At 41.5% G+C, this 23,107-nt stretch overlaps 1 protein-coding gene across 1 annotated transcript in view; it reads right to left on the bottom strand.

Annotated features, from left to right (window-relative positions):
* LOC137434449 (ATP-dependent RNA helicase DHX29) overlaps nucleotides 1-23,107 on the bottom strand; it is a 232,505-nt gene that overhangs the window by 27,835 nt on the left and 181,563 nt on the right. The window contains 6 exon segments of the mRNA XM_078784089.1: nucleotides 3,149-3,373; nucleotides 5,937-6,012; nucleotides 9,913-10,004; nucleotides 10,006-10,131; nucleotides 16,880-16,964; nucleotides 21,513-21,633. Coding sequence (XP_078640215.1) covers nucleotides 3,149-3,373; nucleotides 5,937-6,012; nucleotides 9,913-10,004; nucleotides 10,006-10,131; nucleotides 16,880-16,964; nucleotides 21,513-21,633 — 725 coding nt within the window.

Genomic DNA, 23,107 nt, shown 5'->3' with positions numbered 1-23,107 from the left:
GCTGGGGGAGCAAGGCCGGAGAGATTTCAGAGATTTCAGAATAGCTTGGAGAAAGGGAAGAATGGGGCGGACAAAAGGTTTGATGGAGATTGGGTGAGGCACAGTGAGGTGCTATTTGAGGAGGGGGAAGAGCGAGGCAGAAGGTTTGGGGAGATGAAGGTGAAAGTTGGAAGGGGGAAGAAGCAGGGAGGATGCTTTGAGGAGGAGGGGTGAGAGGGGAGTCTAGGAGGGGAGGAGCGAGGGAGAGTCTCGGAGGGGAGGGGTGTGGGGGGAGTTTAGGAGGGAGGGGAGGGAAGGGGCAAGGGGGGAGATTTGAAAGGGATGAGGAGGATTTGGAGGGGAGGGGTGAGATTGGATTTTGAAAAGTGTACGATTCATGGGAAACGAACATTTTTTGCAAAATGAGTTGCTCACTTGCTCACTAATGTGCCGCAATTTCAGCTTCCTAGCTCAAAGGATGGCTGAGATATCGCCCAGACAAACAAACAAAAACCAACAAGAAAGAAAGAAAACAAACAAAAAAAAAAACCGGATTGAAAACCGAGTACTCCCTTTCAGCGCGTATCATTGCCGGGCCCCCTTCAGTGCCCAGCAGTGACGTCATGCAGCACCTGGAGATGGCATAGGAAAGGAGCAGTGTACAAAAAGGCGCTTCTGCCCCAAAGCCAGCAATGCGACTGCAATGACCACCAAAATGTACGAATTTTAACTGTACCATAGAAGAGCATTCTTTAGGAATGTTTCTATTTTAAAAAGACATTTGGAAAAAATGGAATGGAATGACATCTGATTTACAAAACAATTTAGTGTGAAAATGATTGATATGAATTTGTAATTATTGACATGAAAAGAAAACTGAAGTGTGAGTTTGGTTGTCCATCTTATGAAAGTCTAACACTTTTGGATAGATGTCATCATGAAGCTGAAAATATAAACCCATCATTAACTTCCAATAAATCATTTTTTAAAATCACACTTAATTGTATTCGGATTATATCCATCTGCTAACCTATCCATAATTCATTTTCTTTGCCAAATAAATATAACCACTGGTGTATTTGTAAAATGTTTAAAGCACACATCAGGCTTGTCAATACAGAAGAACAAGACTATACAAATCTATACAAATTTTCCCATTTCACTGCTCACTTTCCCATATTTTTTTTTTCCAATTAATTACTTGATAAATTCTTTTTCAAAAAGTTACAAATTCGGATAAAGTAGTGGTGGCTTAAGTTTGCCATTAGCCAATTGATTGAGAAATCAATTATCTTACGATTACTATTTATTTATTATATTTACGCAATTAATCTCAATCAATTAAAGTGCACCACTCCCTCCCAATTCCGTCTCATGTGCTGCACAGCAGCATCGCCGGGCGCCAGATACGCCCCAGCAATGTCACGCACTGGAGGCTATGTTGTTTATTTATTTGGCATGAGGCGGTGTACTTTGAATGTAGCTCCACTTGTTGAGGATTTTTTTTTAACCTTGCAATTATGATTTTTTTTCAAGCAGCAAGCCTTTTCACCCCTCAGCCCAAATGGGGCTAAGGGGTATTGTCTCCGGGCGTCCAGGCGTCCGTCTACTTTTAGTTTCCATCAATTTCAAGGAGAACAGCTTGTCCGATTAAATCCATTTTTGCAGTGTGTGTTGGGGTTGAGTCGAGGAAGGTTCCTTTCGAAAATGGGTGCGCTGCGATTTTCAATATGGCCGCCACGACAGCCATCTTGAAATTGGTTTCCACCATGCATGGGCTGAGGGGTTACACCCACTTTGGGGTGCTATTTATTAATATAGGTCACCCTAATATATTATATAAGGCAATTGTATGTATGTATGTATGTATGTATGTATGTATGTATGTATGTATGTATGTATGTACAGTCACGTGAAAAAATAAGTACACCCCATGTAAAGTTTTGACTTTTTCAACATATTTCAACAGACAGCTAATTTTTTTTTATTTATTTATTTATTTATTTTTTGCATACAGAGTCGAGGCTCGTGAAAGAGCTAACATTTATCAAACAAACAAATCAAACAAACAAGCAAACAAAGTATATAAAAAGGGGAGCGGTCGACAAGATGGGGAGAGAAGGGGAGAAAGCACACAAACACAACATTTGAGAGCAGGGACATCGGGAGATGTGTGGGAGGGAGAGGGCCTGGGGGGAGGCAGGATAGGTATAAAACGCAAGGACACCAAGGACTTCCAGGAAAGAAGTCGGCACCTCAAAAAAGTGGATTTGGGGTGAAATTAGCGGGGGCAGAAAAGATCAAGGTTTTGGATTGGGGAAGATAAGAGATGGTGGTGAACAGCCGTTTTAAAGACCTGGAGGGAGGAGTGTGATTGAAGAGAGTGAGGGAGTTTGTTCCAGAGGCGGGAGAAAAGAGGAATGAAGGAGTGAAGGTGAGCAGAGAGTCTTGATTTTGGCAGTTTAACCATAAGAGGGTTGCAGGCAGATCTTGTGCGACCTGTAGGAATATTTGGGGGACAGAGCCCAGAGAGAGCGAGGGGAGCAAGGCTGGAGAGGAGTGTACTTACCTTTACTTAGGTAAGTATGTATGTAATCTGAAAATCAAAGAAAAAAACAGGGCTCTGTTCTCCACCAAATTCTGCATACGTGTCAGTAGTCCCCAGGGTCAGGTCATGTGCACAATAAAAACACCCCCTCCCCCTTCGAGGGGAGGGGGGCATCTTACGATTTTTTTCCTGTATAAGTGCCACAGTGCAAGTGATTTACGGACACATGATGCAGACGGGATTATTAGCCACAGCACAAAATATATTTGCCCCACCTCCCCCCACGATCCCCTCCCTCCCAAGACCTCTCTCAATATCCCCTTGCACCACCCCCCCCCCCCCCCTCCTCTCCAGACTGCTCCCTAAGGGAGCAGGTGTTTCTAGTTTGTCGAATAATGAATTTTTACACTCGTCTGAATAACATTTAATCTTTGAATTAAACAAAATATAAAAGTTTATGTAAACATCTTCAGACTGATTTAAAATATACACAATAATTTAACCATATACTGTAGTTTAAAAAAACTTCACGTTTATTTTATTGAAGGCATTATGCAATAATGAAAATATCAAAAGCCAATTTTTTCAAATATCAAAAGCCACCCAGATTGCAAAACTCACAGCTGGAATGAGATATCCACAGATAGCACCAAAGATTAGCATCTTCGCAAGGCGTGGAGGTAGTGGCAAAGAAGCCAAATGATGTCCAAGGGGTGTGAGAAGATGTACTTTAGGCTGGCAGGCCCCGATGCTACGCAGAATTGCCATAGCACGGCCTATAGCCTGCCCACTTGGAGAGTCCAGAGCTTCTGACAGTATTGAGTAAGGATCCCCCATTTTGCATTTCTTTATGTCAAGGATGGTTAAAGGGGAGACAGGAAGTGGAAAAAGGAAGAAATAAAACAAAACAAACATGCTAGGCATAAATGAATCCAAAATACCGTTGTTAAAAAGGAATTAATTCAGCACTAATGAAAATTATTAGACGTGTTTGGATCAAATCTATGGAATAGGTTTCAACAATTACTTGAAGGTGATTGTTAATCATGTTTAAAGTGGAAAAAACCATCGATTATTCACTTATGTGGGTTTTTAATAATGCAGAGAGAGCGTTATAAACTTCAGCACCCATGATGATCCAGTGATTTTGCAACACATTAAAGCATACTTTGCAGTCTACATTCTACATAATCACCAACACAAATGCCTATTCAAGGAGAAAGACATTAACACATTGAATGGCGACTCTTATCGTATACACTATACACCACTCCCATTTGCCAAGCCAAGTATGCATGTGCATATACCTTATGTTCAAATTATACGCTTTTATGAGCAAATCTAAGTTCATTTCTTATCCATTGATGCAGAGACCCACAAACACACATGATAGTTTTTAGCTGGGTCCATTGGTGGGAAACCCCATGTTATGAGATAACTTGTAGCTGGCAGTGGCACAAGATTTTAAATTCCTTTGCCAGGTATGAGCTATCTGGTAGGACTATTTTGAGCAATGGATCGAGTTGGTATTACATAATAGTTAATGGTAGATCGTGCTGAGTCCCATGTGTTTTTTCCTTTTTTGTTACTTGTCATTACCCTTACAAAATGGCATGGATGAATACAGATGAAGTGGCAAAACTTTTTATGGAGACTGATAATGATCATCATGATTATTTCATCGACTTACGTTCACTAAACTGCCAGGAGATCATTTGTTGTGTTATCTAGCATGCCAGAATATTCTGTCATGCTGGGGTGTTTGCTGTCCCTCTCCCAGCAGTAGTTCGGGCAGGAATTTGGAATTTGGCTATGGCGGCGGCGATAACTCGCCTACTCTTCATGAAGGACACCGTGGGATCTTTAACATCCACCAACTAATGCCAACAGACAGGACGCCTATTTCACGTCCATCCAAGAGATGGCACACACATTGGTGAATCACCCACACTGCCTGTGATGTACTGGGATGATAGTTTTTAGCTGAAACGGGATTCAAACCCAGGCTAGACGGCTTAATATGCCTACCTCTAAGTCATCCGGTCAGCCTGACGACACAAGAATAAAAATCCACAATCAAAATCCACAATCCACAAAAATCCACAAATCCACAATCAAACAAAAAATGTAAATCAGGAAACAAAAAAAATCAACTTAAATCAGTTCACTTAAACAAGTAACGTTGGAAAATTATTGATAAAATAGGGAGAAATTATTACAATAATGGAAACATTGAAAAATGTTGAAACTGACAGAGTAAAGTACTGGAGTGTCAGAGGAGGGGATCTGAGAATCTGAAGAAAAAAAAAATCGAACAAAAAAATATTTACATGATATAGGTACATATTTCAAGTTTTTGTGGTAAAAATTTTATTGAATTCAGAAGTGTACAAAATTGGTTATGAATTTCAACGTGATGCCACCATTTTCAAGCAGTGTGTGCATCCTTTTGTGATAATTAAGGATCATTTTCTGTCGCATTCCGACTATAATTTCTCCAAAAACTGCTTGAATGTAAATATTTTGTTCGATTTTGTTTCTTAGCAACAGAATTACAGGGTTTCAAAACCAGAAATAGATAAATGGCCAACCCTGTATTTACTAGCAGAGTACCCACCCTCGAAGTGGGTGGAGTTTGCGCTTTACTTGCTGAAAAAAGTACAGTCTATATATGAAATACAACACGGAATCCGGTTGCAAGTGGGCCCTCTAATTAAATGAGAATTTGAATTTGGCTCATACATGCATAATAGGAGTTTATTGTCCTATATATCTATGGTACTTGGTCTCAGAGTAGTTACCAGACAAAGTGATGACTAGTCTGCCACAATAGAGAAATAACCCAAACAATAATACCGATGAAAAATCCGAAAAAATAAAAAAAACAAAAATGTCACAGAAAACCAAAGAGGGGACCCCATGAGGGTACCCTGACAATTTGGTGGCGATAGGCCCAGACGGCTCAGTAGTTACAAGACATAAGTACATAGACACACTTTCACTTTTATTTATAAACAAGAACGATCCCAATCACAACTTGCGACAAAATCCGGTAACGGATTGACTCGAATTCCGAGCACCTCGGACATCTTTTCCTTCCATGCTAAAGTCCCTCATCATCAATAACACTCGACCCAAAACAAAGCCAATATAAATCTGATGCAACAAACCCGGGCAGTGTAAAATCAGCAGAGGCTTATCGGTCTAATGTGTTAGGCCCACCAGGAAACAACATGGCGGCCATGTCATTTCATCTCAGTACTATGGTGGGTGGAGTCAAGCAACCTATGTGGGTGTGGTCCTTGCACACAGTTAAATTGACATGATGATAGCAAATATCAGATTATTTTAATGCCGTTAACTATGAGGAACCTGCCTAGTTACCTTTTGTATTAAGCAATGCTCCTACCATGATGTGCAGGCACAATTCTTCCAGAGCGATGCGCTGTATTTCAGGTGTGGTGTAGCTGACCAAGCTTTCATATCTGCAGAGAAATAAAAGTGGTGTGACAAACTGAAAACAACATCAAACTAGAACGGCACTCGATAGAGAGCATACCTCCGCTAGGCTGAACAGTTTACATTTTGTATTCCACGGATATGCCAGATCTGAATCTGAACCTTAACAAAAATATAATCAGCTTGTTCTTCTCACATACCCAACTCATCTAGCAACTTTTGCCATAATCCATCCTTAACTTTTTTTTTTTAATATCAATATACTGTGCTGTATCATGCTACATATATATATATATATATATATATATATATATATATATATATATATATATATATATATATATATATATATGTATATATATATATATATATATATTGTTACGGACGCGGTTAAAGATGTTATTTACCGAGCGGTTGGTATTACCGTGACCGAACAGTTATTCCCCGACTAATACCCGATTTGCCCCAAACTTTGGCCGGATCGCGCCACCGCTATTCAATCGGGAAAACTCTAAAGCGACCGAATGCAAAGAGGAAAACGAAGGCAAAGAAAGGTTTGGAAATACTACTAAATTTATTTACTATTCACACATATAAGCAAAAAGACAGCAGTCACGTTTATTTACAAGCACATGAGACGCAGGTGACACAGTGAAAATACTAGCTTATACAGACTTATTGTTACTACCCAGGGACAAGACAAAAGACAGACTACGAGCACACTTACACGGGGAATGATGATAGGGATGGCAGGTGGGTGGCTGGTGGATGGCTGGCGGGATAGGGAGGTCCAACTAGTTCTGCAGCTGATCGACTCATGGGCAGCCGCCGCTCCTTCGCGGCCCTGCTCCAAACTGCCGTCCAGGCCTCACGCTGCTGTGGCTGCAGTTTCGGTGGCTCCAGCTGCAGCAAATGCAGTTTCAGTGGCTCGAGCTGCAGCAAGTGCAGTTTCGGTGGCTCGAGCTGCAGTGGGTGCAGTTTCGGTGGCTCGAGCTGCAGTGAGTGCAGTTTTGGTGGCTCGAGCTGCAGTTCAACCCTGGACTTCTTCTCGTCTCTCTGTCGTCAAAGCTCATCTCCCTTGTCTGCCTTGGGAACGCCCTGCCTGCGGGTTATATAGGCCCCACCCCTCAACCTTCGCGAACCTCCTCGATGTTTCTCTCCACACCCTCTCCAAGTCCAACCCCTTGTTCGTGGTTGGTTGAGTGGGGCTGACTCACTCCTCCCCTCTATGACGAGGTGGGGACCCGCCTTTCTTCCCCAACCCTGCCTCGTGGTCAATGGCGGATGAAGAGAAAACCGCCCAAAATGCAGTTGGCAATTGACGAAAAGGGGGAATGGAAGTTTTGGGAGTGGGAATGAAGGGAATCTATCTCTTTCACTGGTGCAATGGAGTATTTCAATTAATGGGAGACACAGCCTTACCCTAAAACACATAATAAGATATAACTGTTGAACAGGGGTATTCTATGATTAGCTGTGGTGTGGGTGCTCTATGGACTAATTATGGGACGCCCTTTGACCTTTACACAGCTCCGGAGGCAGGAGGCGCAGAATAACAATAATAATAATAATAAAGCACACAATAAAAAAAAAACAGTCCTCATATCCACAACAATATATATATATATATATATATATATATATATATATATATATATATATATATATACATATATATATATATATACATATATATATATATATCATTTTTGGCCCCGTGCCTTAATGGTGAAAAATCACTTTGAATTTAAATAATTATCGTATCTGGATAGTCATCAAAATCAAATCAATTCTTCCTTGTCAACCCGTCCACCAAATTTTGGCTGAATACATCCAACTTTTTGTGATATCCTGCTCACAAACAGACTAGGAATCACTCAGAGCAACACTTGTCGAAGCAGAACGAATCGTTGCACCAGCACCCTTAGGTTCCGAGATATTGGCCAAAATGTGTTTAAAACGTTATGACAATGACAGCCAATTCAGGTCCTTATGCTTAGGAAATATTTTGGTTTTACATTATAAGTTTTATTCAAATTTGAAAGTTGTTGGAAATTGAATGCAGAACATTTTGGCATCAATCATCGATTTCTGGTTCTGGGGTTATCGCCCAAAATGTGTTTTACGTTTTTGCAACGTCATGGCATAAAGTGCCAACTGATTTCTATGAAACCTTGTCACGGGCCATCGCGGGGACGGTGCCTACAATCTGGGAAAGGTTCAGAATGATCGGCCGAGCTGTTTGGGCTGCAGGTGAGCTTTTTCAGAACGATGAAATTTCTGAACGATGAAATTTCAAAACGAAAAAGATCGAATCGATACTTGCAAAATCTCAAAAAAAATTTACCTTAAAATAATTGGTGGTTGAATTCAAAGACCAAATATGGAAATCCTCTTCAAATATCAGGTCAATTGGATGAAAATTGAGGATTTTGGCAAAGAACTCTCCATGCGGCATAACATATGTGAATGATGATGTCATAATTCGACAAGTAAAAAACTTTATCCGATCAGGATGAAATTTCTTGAGCATCTTCTCGGTATAAATTGACGCAGAAATAAAATTATAAGGACGTCGTAGGTCACGTGGTTCGGCCACCATATTGTTTTGAGTGAAAAGCCTGAAAAACCACTAAAATACAATTCTCTCCAAAACGACTGAACAGATCGAGGCCAAACTTTGCAGGCAGAATCGCATACCCATGATGAGCAAAAATGTCAGCAAGCATGACATCATGCGTCACATGGTTTTGGAGTTCTGACGTTTTTAAGCATAAACTTTTAAAACCTAGCTCCTCCCTCATTTATGATCCTATCGAGGGGAAACTTCACAGATGTGTTCAGCATATCAGTCTACTAAAATGACCTTTTGGAATTTGCGATAGGTGATGTGGTTTGGCAGATATAAATAATTAAACGAAAACACTTAAAAATTTATAACTCTTGAACTGCTTCATTGATCGACGTGAAACTTTATATTATAGTAGAGGTAATGAAGTGTAACAAGTGTGCAAAATTTCAAGATGATTGGATGTACGGTCTGGAAGCTAGAAGTTGTTATTGCGTGTAGAAGAAGAGTCCTTCTAGAGTGGGCATGGAATTAATTATCACACTGCAAATGACGAGCCGGCAAAGTACGGAGCGACCTCACGGGGTCATTTTGACCTCAAATAAAATCGATTTCAGATTTGTCAATCGCTGAGGTATATTAACACACGACCTAAACCAGAGTTGGCGAAATTCCGACGATTTTTGACGAAAATATAACATTTGTGTCTGCATTTCAGTAAAGTAAAGTGTACCGTGTCAGCATTTAAAAATTGAAACGTGGCTCATTGTAAATAACTCCATATGGGGAATAGGTGTTATTAACGATGACGTCATTGGTGCCATAATTATGACGTCATAATTTGACAGGGACAACGCTTAGTCCTGATCAGTTCGAAATTCATTGAGCATTGATCTATGCAACAATTATTTAGAGAATATAAATTTATGATGTCATCGCTGACCGTGGTCTGGCAGCCATATTGGATCAAAAAAAAAAGAAACGTTCAAAAATAGAAGAGTTGGCTCACACCAAGTTGACTGCGCAGGGTAAGTATTCTATGAATACCATCTAGTTTCCTCATTCATTTGAACTCAATATCTCTTATCTCTATTTGCATTTATCAGGATTTTTAACCTAACATGAGATCTGACCTTTGGCCTTTGACCTCATGACCCCAAAATCTAATCAGTTCATCTTTACCTCATTATCCATACCTGCACCAAGTTTGACTAAGATCCGCTCAAGCCGTACTCAAGTTATCACGGTAAAGAAAACCCATCACGGACAGACAGACGGACAACCCGAAAACATGCCTCCGGCGACTGTCAGCCGTGCATTTAAACACGTACAATAGTCGCCTGTAGAATGTACTCACTTGGCCCGTGTGTACAGACGATAACAGATTCCTGGACGCACACGCCCTGCTCGGCCCTGCCTTTGAGCTGCACTCGCCTTGCTCACAAACGTCCTCAGCAAGAACACTCAGCTGTCGGCCCTCATTGTAACAATTCTGCTTGACTCGCCCAGAGTCCACGACAAACACCACATCGGGAATTGTGACACCAGTCTCTGCAATATTCGTTGACAAGACAATCTGTGAAAATGAAGAAAATTTGCCAAGGAATAAACTCAACTAGACGTCAGCATATAAAATAATGCATTGCAAAAAAAAAACAAAAAAAAAGTAATAAATGCAAGGTTAGAATAAAACAGATTTGTCAAAGCTGTGCAAAAGTGAACTACAAGTAATCAGCAACAACTAGAAAAAATTGCATTAAGCTATCTTCACAAAATAATTAAAATTAAAAATATACAAGTGCAGATACATTCAAAGGACACTGCCCCCATGCCAAATAAATAAATAACACCCTCCAGCGCGGCATTGCTGGGATGCCTAAGGCACCCGGCAATACCGCCGTGCAGCACAAAGAGATGGTATGGGGAAGGAAAGATGTAGAATAATTGATTGATTAATTGCACAATTGAAATCAATAAATAACAATCGTAAAATAATTTCTTAATCAATTGGCTAGTAGCATACCTCAACCACCAGTGTTTCATCAGAAGCTGTAGCTTTTTGAAAATTAATTAAATAAGTCATTAATCGAATTTTTTTTATTGATTCATTGACTGATCAATAAATAAGTAATCGATTAATTGATTAATCAATAAATCAAAAATATCCTTTATAGCCACATCACCTGGTCACCCTCGTGTCCAAATATCAATCAGCTTCCTAGCTCAAAAGGTGCCTGAGATATTGCCCAGAAGAGAAAGAAAATAAATAAGTGATTAATAACGAAAACAAATAAAAATGATAATCGTAAAGTAATGAAATTATTAATCAATTAGCTAATAGAATACCTAAACCACCACCGTTTCATCCAAATCTGCAGCTTAAAAAAAAAAAACAATTAATTAAGTCATCAATCAAATAATTAAATAATTAATAGATTCATTGATTAATCAATAAATCAAAAATACCCCTTTACAGCCAAATCATTTTGTCATTGTCATGTCCAAATATCAGCTTCCTAGCTCAAAAGATGCTTGAGATATTGCCCACATGAGAAAGGAAATAAATAAGTACTTCATTAATCGATAATAATAATAAAGTAATTAATAAATTAATTGATTTTTAAAAAATGCCGTGCATAGCACGAATTTTTTTTTTTTTTTTTTTTTTTTTTTTTGTTTTGTATACAAGATCGAGGCTCGTGAAAGAGCGAATCCCTAAATACGGAATCCCTAAAATAAGTTGTTGGCCTATGATGATCTCAAACATAATTGGTGGTTGATTCAGCGACCTGGTATGCACATCATGTTCAAATTTCAAGTCAATCGAATTAAAATTGATGATTTTCGAAATTGCACCTAAGTTGTGATCTTTGGCCTATGTTGACCTCAAAAATACTTGGTGGTTGAATTTAGTGACCAGATATGCAAATCCTCTTCAAATTTCAAGTCAATCGGCTGAAATTGAGAATTTTAGAAACTTGGCCTATATTGACATTTTGGCCTATGTTGACTTCAAAAACATTGCTAGTTGAAATAAATGACCAAATATGCAAATCCTCTTCAAATTTCAAGTAAATCGGAATGAAATTGAGGATTTTAGTAATGTGACAGTCTTATTGACTTTTTGACCTCAAAATCAATAGGCTTCTTCCTTATGACCAACTCTACCGTTTTGTGACGTTTCGTGAACCAACTTCATACACTTCCGGAATTGTTTGATTTATTTGTATTCAAATGTCTGGTGATTGTTTTGTATTTATTTATGCGAATGTGTACTTGTATATAACTGTCATTAATTTTAAAAGGTTTAGTCACTATCGAGCGATTTTTATTTTAAAAACTATTTAAAAAACGATCCCAGACACTCATTGATGAACCTCTGAAAGTTTGACGAAGATCCGTTTGGCCAACTCTGAGAAAAATGGCGACACAGACAGACATCTCTCTTATATAGTAGACTTGCAGAAGTACCCGGCGTTGCCGGGCGGGGGAGGGGAGGGGGAGGGGGGAGGAAAGGGAGGAGGGGGAGGAGAGAGGAGGAGGGGGTAGGGGGGGAGGGGGAAAGGGGGAGGGGAGGGAGTGGGGAGGGGAGGAGGGGGAGAAGAGGGGGGAGAAGGGGGAGGGGTGGGGAGGGGAAGAGGGGGGAGATGGGGGGAAGGGGGAGGGAGGTGAGGGAAGGGGGAAGGGGAGGAGAGGAGGAGAGGGGAAGGTGGGAGGAGGGGAGGGGGGGAGGGGAAAGGGGGGAGGGGGAGGGGGAGAGGGGAAGGGGGGAGGGGGGTAAGGGGAGGGAGGGAAGGAGGCAGGAGAAGAAGGGGGTTCATATATATGCTGGTGGGTGAATGTGGCATTCATATGCTAGCAGAAGTACCCCGGCGTTGCCGGGCGGGGGAGGGTGGTGAATGTGGTGGGGGGGAGGGAGGGGGGAGGCGGAAGGGGGGAAAGGGTGGGGAGGGGAGGGAGGGGGAGAGGGGGGGGGAGGGAAGCAGGGGAAAGGGGAGGGGGGAAGAGGAGGGGAAGGGGGGAGAGGGGAAGGGGGGTAAGGGGAGGGGGTTAAGGGGAGGGGAGGGGGGAGAGGCAGGAGAAGGAGGTTCATATATATGCTGGTGGGTGAATGTGGCGTTCATATGCCAGCAGAAGTACCCAGCGTTGCCGTGCAGGAGAGGGGGGGATGGGGGAGGAGGGATTAGGGGGGGGAAGAAGAGGAGGAGAGTGGAGGGGGGAGGGAGAGTGGGGAGGGGGGGGAGGAGGGGAAAAGGGGAGGGGGGAGGAGAGGGGGGAAGGGGGGGAAGGGGGTAAGGGGGAGGGGGAGGGGGGGAGGGCAGGAGAAGAAAGGGGTTCATATATATGCTGGTGGGTGAATGTGGCGTATAGCGGGGGAGGGATGGGGAGGAAGGGGTGGGCAAGGGGAAGGGGGGAAAGAGGGGGGAAGGGTGGGCGGGGAGAATGGGGGTAGGGGGAAGGGGGGAGAAGGGGGGAGGAGGGAGGGGGAAGGGGGTGGAAGCAGGAGAGGAAGGGGAGGCAGGGGGTTCATCACCTTTTCGTTGAATATATGCTGGTGAATGTGGTGTTCATCCCGTTTCTGCGTTAAGTGTGATGCCAAACAGGAAGAGGAAGAAGCCATTCTACTAACTTCGTACACTTCCGGAATTGTTTGATTTATTTGTATTCAAATGTCTGGTGACTGTTTTGTATTTATTTATGCGAATGTCTACTTGTATATAACTGTCATTAATTTTAAAAAGCTTAGGCACTATCGAGCGATTTTTTTTTTAACTCCAAAAACCGACCTTTTTTGTCAACTTTTTATTTTATTTTTTGCCTAAAACACTCCCGTGTACTCACTGATGAACCTCTGAAAGTTTGACGAAGATTCGTTCAGCCATCTCTGAGAAAAATGGCGACACACAGACAGACAGACAGGCAGGCAGACACACACACACACACACACACACACACACACACACACACACACACACACACACACACACACACACACACACACACACACACACACACACACACACACACACACACACACACACACACATCTCTCTTATATAGTAGATTACTGAATACATATATCATTTTGGCTATATCTATCAAATGTGAAGAATCAATTAAAAAAATTAAAAAACCCTCTCATCCTAATCTTCTCCAAAATCGACCCCTATTCATCCTTGTCACACACCCAACCTGTCCACCAAATTTTGTCCGAATCTGTCCATAACGTTTTGAGGTATCGTGCTGTATATCGTTTTTGACCGTATCGCTCAATGGTGAATAAAGAACCATTGAAACATTTCTAGTATTCGGATCCAAATCTTCACCAGAATCTAGTCATTTTGTCCTTGCCAAACATTCAACCTGTCCACCAAGTTTCATCAGATTCCGTCCATAACTTTCTGAGATATCCTGCTCACAGACAAACAGGCAGACAGGCAGACGGGCGTGAAAACGTAACCTGCGTAGATGGGTGGGGGACGGGGGTGATATATCCCACACACTTTTTTTTTTGACGAGGGGGGATTACTCACCCCCCGCCCCGAATGTGTACTTGTATATAACTGTCATTAATTTTAATTAATTGTCCCCCCCCCCCCCCCTACTTTCTACTAAGTAGAATATTACATAAAATGCGTTGCTCTGTACAATCCACACAGGCCCGGATGTGGGATGTTCTCCAAATACATAATCTAATTATGTATAAATCAATATTAACTTTCCCCAAATAAGTTATCTCTTAAATCGACACTGCGCTGGTGGGCATTATTTAATAACAGACGGGTATCGGCTCGTTCACATAGTGCTAGATGCGCGGGCGATTTGCACTTCTGGAAGAGGATTTTATTGGTGAAAACACGGAGTTCATATGATGCACCAAATGCGCTAAAAGTGCATCACGCTAAAACTATGTTCCTTCACGTTTTCTTCCGAAGGAGCCTCTCTGCTCGCCCATAGTGAAATTGTTAGGTAAGAAAAATGTATTACTTGCAAAATCGAAGATTTTTCAACTATATTGGTCGGTTGCGTTTGTGGTTCTGTCTGTCTGCCTGTCTGTCTCTTTGTCTGTTTGTTACTTGCAAAATCGAAGATTTTTCAAGTATATTGGTCGGGTGCGTTTGTGGTTCTGTCTGTCTGTATGTCTGTCTGTCTGTCACCGGCCTACAGGTCACAATTCTAAACCGATCGTCACGAAACTTCACTAAGCTGTATAGGTCGTCCCAATTGAGAAGCCTATTGATTTTGAGGTCAAAGGTCATCTGGAGGTCAAATTTCAAAAATCGCTATTTTAAATACGATCGACTTGAAAATTGAATAACATTTGTATATTGAGTCAATAAATTGGGAAATGAACTATTTTTGAGGTCAAAAGGTCAAAGGTCAACTCAAGGTCACATTTTAAAAGTCGTCCATTTTCATCTAAAAAGCTGTCAATTCTCAACCGATTGACTTGAAAATTGAACAGCATTTGCATATTGAGTCACTAAATTGGGAACGTACTATTTTTGAGGTCAATAGGTCAAAGGACAACTCAAGGTCAAACTTCCAAAATCATCACTTTTCATCTGAAAAACCGTCAATTTTCATCCGATTGACTTGGAAATTGAACAGCATTTGCACATTGTGTCACTAAATAGGAAAACCAACTATGTTTGAGGTCAAAAGGTCAAAGGTCAACTCCAGGTCAAACTTCCAAAATCATTTTTCATCTGAAAAATCGTCACTTTTCATCCTGTTGACCCAAGCTTTGATCAAGATCGTAAATTTTAATCTTCATGAAATGGCCAATTTGCTGTATCAATAGAAAACTTTTGTGGGGCGGGGGCGGGGTGGCGGATTTTGCAAGTATCTTGCTCCGCATGACGTCTTCTTGTGTAGTTGTTGTTACATTGTAGAAAGTGCTAACTGAGCCAGAATTGATTCAATTTTCGTGAAGATTCGAATCCAGATCCGGACACAAGGGTTTTTTAATTTTACATTTTTTCTTCACCATTGAGATCGGGCCAAACACGATATATAGGATGACATTTCAAAAAGTTGTGGACGACTTATGAAAAATCTTGGTGGATGAGTTGGTTAGGCAACAAGAACAAGCCAATTAGATTTTGGGTCAGTTCCGGATCCAGATCTGACCTATCAGAGGGATACAAAACATAAACTGTTCACCCTGGCCAAGGTATGCTCTCCAGTTTATAAGTGACATTCTCATTTATAAATGTTGTAGTCCAAACATTTATAGACGTACTCACATTGCAAAAGCACAGCACTGTATATACTTTATAGATGATCTCACATTCTAATTAGTACATCCAGTCAAATGTGTTTTGTGGCCCCGCCCCCATCGGCCTGATTGACAGCCATTGTTCCGCCCACCCCTCTTGACACTTCATTGCCGAATATGTAAATATGCAAGTTATGCCTACTTTTCGTGGAATCCTTTCAAGTTGTGAAAAAATTGAGGTGCCTTGGACGTTCCCACTGTAAAATACAGTATATTCAGTTTGAACAAAGTGCTGAGCTTAAACCAATGTTGAGTTACTGTCTGAAAATAAGAATTACAAATGGGATATTTTTGTTCTGTCAATTTTGTCGTTCAACAATGCTGTCCAAACGTTTAACCCTTTGTGTGCTGCTGTCGCAGATTTGTCAGAAGATGAAAGTTCTTTTTTTTTTTAAATGACAAAAAAAAATGGAATTTTTACGATATATAGGATGTTGTGGATATATAGGATGTTGTGGATATATAGGATAATTTTTACGATAAAAATGTAATTTTTAAATTAAAACTTTGAAGAAAAAAAAAATAGATGAAGCACACAATGGGTTAATGAGTGTTATTTGATGTGAAATCCTCCACAGACGACTGATTGGTTGTACTTTCATAGGTTTACAGGTTTGTATCTTGGTAGGTTTTCTTTTTTGAGGAAGTGTGTGTCATTCCTGCATAGTAAATCGCCCGACTTCCTGATATATCAATTCAATTTTAAATTTGATATCAGATTTCAAATTGGTCACTATTTATGCGATTATATCAAATTCATGAAAATGACAAAAAACACAATCGATCATCTTCTCATAACCACTTCAAAATAATTTTCCCAGAAAATGTCCCCTGTCCCCTCCCCCACTTTTCAAATCGCGATCAAAGATGACCTGTGCCCAACTTCAGTGCTGGAGGTAAAAACGCTCTGGACATTTATTTCCAGAACTACTTAACACTATCTCTATGCCAAATCACACCGATTCCCAATTCTCCTGGGTCACCATTTTACAAAGGAAGGAAATCTATCCCTGATCTTGGTGAAATATCATGCTTAGCTAACCTTGCGAACACCATGAAGTGGGATGGCAAAGGCGGCATCATGCTCACGTGACGATAGTGCAGAATGTAGTCCCACAATCAAATAGCTGCAATGGCAGAGATCACCAAAGGATCACACCCACTCTTTAACATCCAATGATAGGCTGAAGATCTCAAATACTAGGGTATTAGCATCATAAACGTTTGAAATCACACAGAAAACGACTTGGAATAGGTACAGATTAGTTTAGAGCACATCTACGAGGGTAGTGCAAACATGATGCCAACTTTTCATTTGAGAAAAATCAAAAGTACGAGGAAGTCAGAGATTATGATTACAGCATCTGCTCTGAGTCTGGAAGGTTGGCAGTTCGATTACAGTATGGGGCAAATGGTACTTGCTGCTTCCTTGCTTGACAATCAACATTTAAAGGAAAGAGCATGGATAAACCCCATAGGTTGGCATCTATGGGGAGGGAGAGATTTCTGCTCAATTGCCCCGCTGAGTGTGGAGAGGTCCTAAAGATGGCGTCCTAAAGATGAAAAGAAGTCCTAAAGATGGCGTCGCCAGTACCCAGAGTGCCCTCAGAAGTGACGCCACTTTCCCCCAGTAGCGGTGTTCGTTCCCTGAAGAGGAGAGCAGTCATCCACGCTGAACCATTTGCTCTGTAGTGAATGGGGATGCCCTTCAAGCCCTTGAAGCAACATGAGTTCTTGCTTTTTCCAATGATGAAAACTGGACGCTTGCCCCCCCCCCCCCCTCCTCCCTCCTCCCCCCGTCATCGACATGCAGAAGAGCGTGATCATTCTTTCCATGGATCTCTTCTCCTTCTGTCTGATCAGGGGTTTAGACAATAGACAATGGAGCACCCTTATTCTCTGGGACATTATTGATCCACTTCGACAGCATGGGATCGACCAGTTCTCTGTCGCTTGCGGTCACTCCCGAGAAGTGCCACCTTGTTGTCCAAGAGCTTCAACTTCCGTTTTTCCTGTTGTTTTTTTTCTTTCCTTCTCGTTACTGTACTTACTTCTCGTTTTGATGTTTAAATATATTTTGCCTGTTGGTAATGGAATTCCACCGCTTTATGTTTCAATCTGTGTCTAACTCAACAAACAGTGTCCACAACAAAGACAGGCTGAACTGAATCTAAAGCACCCTATTTATGCTAGGCTAGCATTGTGCATGCTTGGTCGTTCGGCACAGTTTTGATTCTTATAACCAGGATCGTGATTCTTGTATGCGGGAATGATTGTACAGGTTAGCATAGGGAAGATTTGGTCCCAGCGATTTTGATGCTTATGCATCTTCTACAAGAGAAAATCGTCGCAAATAATAGCAAGGATCTGCGTAACCTCTGCAGTAAAAGTGCTGCTTGAGAGAGTGCTACAAAGTTATTTGGGCGGTGTATAAACACCAGAATGCTGCCTTGATCGCTGCGCCCATCTTCACAAGGCCCCTGACACCTATCTGCTCAAAATTATTTTAACTGTCGCTTTGGTCATTTTACAACGAAGGGAAAACTTGTAGCGAAGGCATGGCGATTGTGAATATGACGTCTTTGACTTCGTATAGCAGCAATCACCATCATGGCAGCAGTAGTATAGAAATTGTAGGTGGAGTCAGGTGAACTGTCCAACCAATGGGTGGAACCCGGACGTACGCACATGGCTCTTTTTATAGTATAGATGCTCTAACCCCGTGGTTCTTAACCTGGGTTCAACCGAACCCCAGGGGTTCAGTGAGCCAGTCTCAGGGGTTCGGCGGAGGTCCTCCGAAATGCATTGCAATTTGTTTTTTTTTTGTTTTTTTTGTTTGGTATCAATTTTGAATCTATGTGTAATTACGCTTATTATTAATATTAATATTTATTTTGCTATATATATATGTTACGAACGAATGGAAATGTTATTTGTAATTGTATTCCCATCCATTCATGGTTTCTCTGGTCTGTGTTTAAGATAAGTTGTTTCACACTGACTGTAGTAAGTTGAATCAATGAGCAACTTGCTAATTATTCTGTTGATAGTGCTTACTTACTGGATTTTGGACTTTGCAGGTGTTCGGAAATTCCAGTGAATAGCCTCGATTAGCTTGCCGTGTGTCATTGGTCGCGCCTTACTTTGAAGTTACTGATTAATTGAAAAGAAGGTTGGAAATGTTTGTGGATATGCAGGGCGGGTTCAGAGCTTTATTAAAGTCAAAAGTGGATGGTGATTATAAAATATGATTGAATTACTCAGAAAATTAGGTGGAGGTGATATAACTCCTTTGGTCGCAATTCAAAACTAACAATTCGCAGTTTTCTATGTAATATTATAATGGGATTTGAGGTGACAGAGTTGAGTCGATAATAAATCCCGTCATCGTAACTATAAGTTATGTTTTCTTCGTTAAAATGTCTCAGTTTTCAGAGGGGTACTGATTATATTTAAGCATGTTCCTTTTTTAATTTTTGTCATATAATTATTTGCCCGAACTCAATTAAGATCAGTTTGTTACTTCTTTTTTTTTTTTGCAGTATGTCGAGCAAAAAAAGGAAGTGGTCGGAGGATTACGTGCGGTACGGGTTCACGTGTTTGACGGAACGGGATGGAAGTCAGCGTCCTCAATGCATGCTTTGCAATGTCAAGTTGAGCAACTCCAGCCTAGCACCAGCAAAACTACGGGAACACTTCAAAAAACTGCACGGCGAGGGGCAGTACAAAGACGCAACGCTGGATGAATTCAAATTGAAGGGAGTCCGATTCGACGCAAGTGCTACCTTGCCCACTCTCGGCTTTGTTCCAATTGACAAACTGATCCTCACCATGTCGTATGAAGTTGCGTACCTGATCACAAAGCAGGGCAAACTGCACACCATTGGTGAGACACTCATCAAACCGGCCGCGTTGAAGATGGCCAACATCATGCTGGGAAAAGCTGCTGAAAACAAGTCGTCTCTCGTTCCACTCTCAAATGACACCATCAGATGCAGAATCAATGACATGAGCGACGACATCCTCGCCCAGGTAGTTGCAGATTTAGTCGCGAGCCGAACGAAATTCAGCCTTCAACTCGACGAGACCACCGACGATTCGAATTTGAGCCAGCTCATCTTATTTGTGCGTTATGTCAAAGGAGACAAGATCAAGGAAGACTTTCTGTTCTGCAAGCCTCTCACAACAACGACGAAGGCAGCTGACGTGAAGAAGCTTGTAGACGACTTCTTCAGAAGCAACGGCCTCTCGTGGAACATGGTGTCTGCAGTTTGCTCGGACGGAGCTCCAGCCATGCTGGGATGCAACTCCGGTTTTGGAGCGCTGGTGAAGGCCGATGCACCACACATCATCGTCATGCACTGCGTCCTGCACAGACACACGCTGGCATCAAAAACCCTGCCTCCAAAACTGGCCAATGTTCTGAAAATCGTCGTTGAAACTGTGAATTACGTGCGAAGCCGTGCTATGAATCATCGCATCTTCAAAGAGCTGTGCATTGAAATCGGCTCTGAATTCGAAGTCCTTCTCTACCACTCTAACGTTCGATGGTTATCACGAGGGAAGGTAGTGAGCAGTGTTTTTGCCTTGCGTGTAGAATTAGCCCTGTTTTTGCGAGAACACCAGCATTGCCATGCAACGCACTTCCAAGAGTCAGAGTTCATCCTCGCCTTGGCGTACTTGGCTGCCATATTTGACGCACTCAATCATCTCAATTGCCAGATGCAGGGCGGTGGAGTGAATGTCATCGAATCTGAAGAAAAGCCGAGCGCTTTCCGAAAGAAGTTACCGTTGTGGAGGCGGCGAACAGAGAACGACAACTTCGCGAACTTTTCGCTACTGGACGAGTGCGTGAGCGGGATCGAAGATGAGTCTGAAGTTGGAGGCACTGCTGTACCAGGGGAGCTGAAGCAAGCGATTGCCACGCACTTGGATGAGCTGGGAAAGTCATTTGACGGCTACTTCCCCGACCAAGAGCAATACCCAGCATGGGTGCGGCAGCCGTTTACTTTCGACGTTGCAACGGCAGATGTCAACGACCAATACCTCGACGGCCTCATCGAACTTCAGAAGAGCCAGACTCAACAACAACTCTTCGGCACAACAACGCTCTCAACGTTTTGGTGTCGCCAAATGGAAGGGTATCCTAACATCGCTAAAATTGCCCTTGAGATCCTCACGCCGTTCGTTACAACGCATCTCTGCGAGCATGTGTTTTCGAAACTGGTGGACATTAAAACAAAGAAAAGGAGCAGGCTTGCATGCGAAAATGATTTGAGGGTGGCCCTTGCCAAAAGAAAACAATGCATTTCCCAGATCGCCTCCTGAAAAGAAGAACAGAAAACGCATTAAGATGCATTTCTTCTTAATTTTTTTGTCAAATTTGAGGGGTTCTGCGTGTGTTCGGTGGGTTTTGTTAGAGTTCGGCGCCTTTAAAAAGGTTAAGAACCACTGCTATAACCTGTGTTCAGCATTCAGGTCACTTCCTATACAACTTCATGAGGGCAGACAAACTCATTGCACAAATTTCAACATTTAAATTTTTTTTTTTTGTGTTCTACAATAAAAAGTGTGTTCGTAAATCTCATGTAAAATCACCCTCATGTAAAAACATATTACTAAATATAATCACACCATTTACATTTACTTTCATGTAATGTGTGTTACGCTATCACCGTTTGGGGTCACGGAAAACTGGAGTTTGCTTGAGCAAGTTGTGCAATTCCTGGATATCAGTCATGCCCGGCAGAAAGACCAGTACAGCGCCATTAAGGGAACATAGAGCCGGGGTGGATTCTGCAGGAAGAAACATGCGAACCAAGGTCAAATGAACTCACAAATTTTGTAGCATTTGAAAACTGACCACTTATTCATGGCAGAAAGTAGTGTGACACAATCATTGAAGCAATATAACATTTTAATGGCATGATATTAATGCATATAACTGATGGTAGTCTATTCTTTTTTCATTTGAGGGTTTAAGATTGTGAAGGGCTAGATTGTTGGATTACCAGAGAAAGGTTTACTGTTGTGGGACTGGGTCTGTTCTTTGCAACCGACTTGACTGTTCACAATCATACAGCATTCAAACATAAATTCCATATGAAGCCGCCACAACCTCTATCGTGTAAACATTAATCCTCCTGTCAAGTTCTGTTGAGATTGGATTAACGACCAACTGTATCGTGAGCAGACACAGACAGACACAAAATTGCGTATTTTAGTATGATAAGATGTAGAGTGGAGACATACTGAAGAAAATGCTGTGTGTTGTGTGTTGTTGTATCGTGAGCAGACACAGACAGACACAAAATTGCGTATTTTAGTATGATAAGATGTAGAGTGGAGACATACTGAAGAAAATGCTGCTGTTCACACAGGTACCCCAAAACGTTTTATTTTAAAGTATTCTCCAAAGTTTTTAACAACGTTTTTGCTTTGGTTTTATACATCTTCTAATTTAAAAAGATGAAGGGTAACAGACTAATTGGAAATAAATACTGCTGTTTGCAAGTGCACAATACTTTTCAGTGCTTTTGAGTGAATAATATACAGTCACGTGAAAAAGTAAGTACACCCCATGTAAAGTTTTGACTTTTTCAACATATTTCAACATACAGCTATTTGATCTTCATTTCAACAATATTGATAGATAAAGGTGATATAATATAACAAATATCATGAAACATTTACATTTTGTAGTCCATTGTATAATTTAAATAAACATAAATGCAAATTTCGCATGTGGAAAAAGTAAGTACACCCTTGGCTCTAATAGGTGGTATTGCCCCCTTTGGCAGAAACAACCTCAAGTATGCGTTTCTTATAACTGTCTACGAGTCTCTGACATCGACTGGGAGAAATTTTTGCCCTCTCCTCCATGCAGAATTCTTTCAGCTGTGCGATATTTGAGGGGTTTCTTGCATGCACAGCTCGTTTCAAATCCCCCCTCAACATCTAGATGGGATTTAGATCCGGGCTTTGACTTGGTCATTCCAGAACCCTCCATTTCTTTCTTTTCAGCCATTCCTTGGTGGATTTACTGGTATGTTTAGGGTCATTGTCATGTTGCAAGGTCCACCTTCGGTTGAGCTTCAACTTTCCGACAGATGGCCTCACATTATCCTCAAGCACCCTCTGGTACAATGAATATTTCATAGTAGATTATATGATGGTGAGCTGCCCAGGCCCTGATGCAGCAAAGCTGCCCCAAACCATAATATTTCCACCACCATGCTTTACAGTTGGTATCAGGTTCTTGTGGTCAAAT

The sequence above is a fragment of the Myxine glutinosa genome, chromosome 1 (genome assembly GCF_964187855.1).
Source record: "Myxine glutinosa chromosome 1, kmMyxGlut1.1, whole genome shotgun sequence".
Lineage (NCBI taxonomy): Eukaryota > Metazoa > Chordata > Myxini > Myxiniformes > Myxinidae > Myxine > Myxine glutinosa.
The sequence above is the reverse complement of the archived record's forward strand: the minus strand, read 5'-3'. Positions and strand labels throughout refer to the sequence as shown.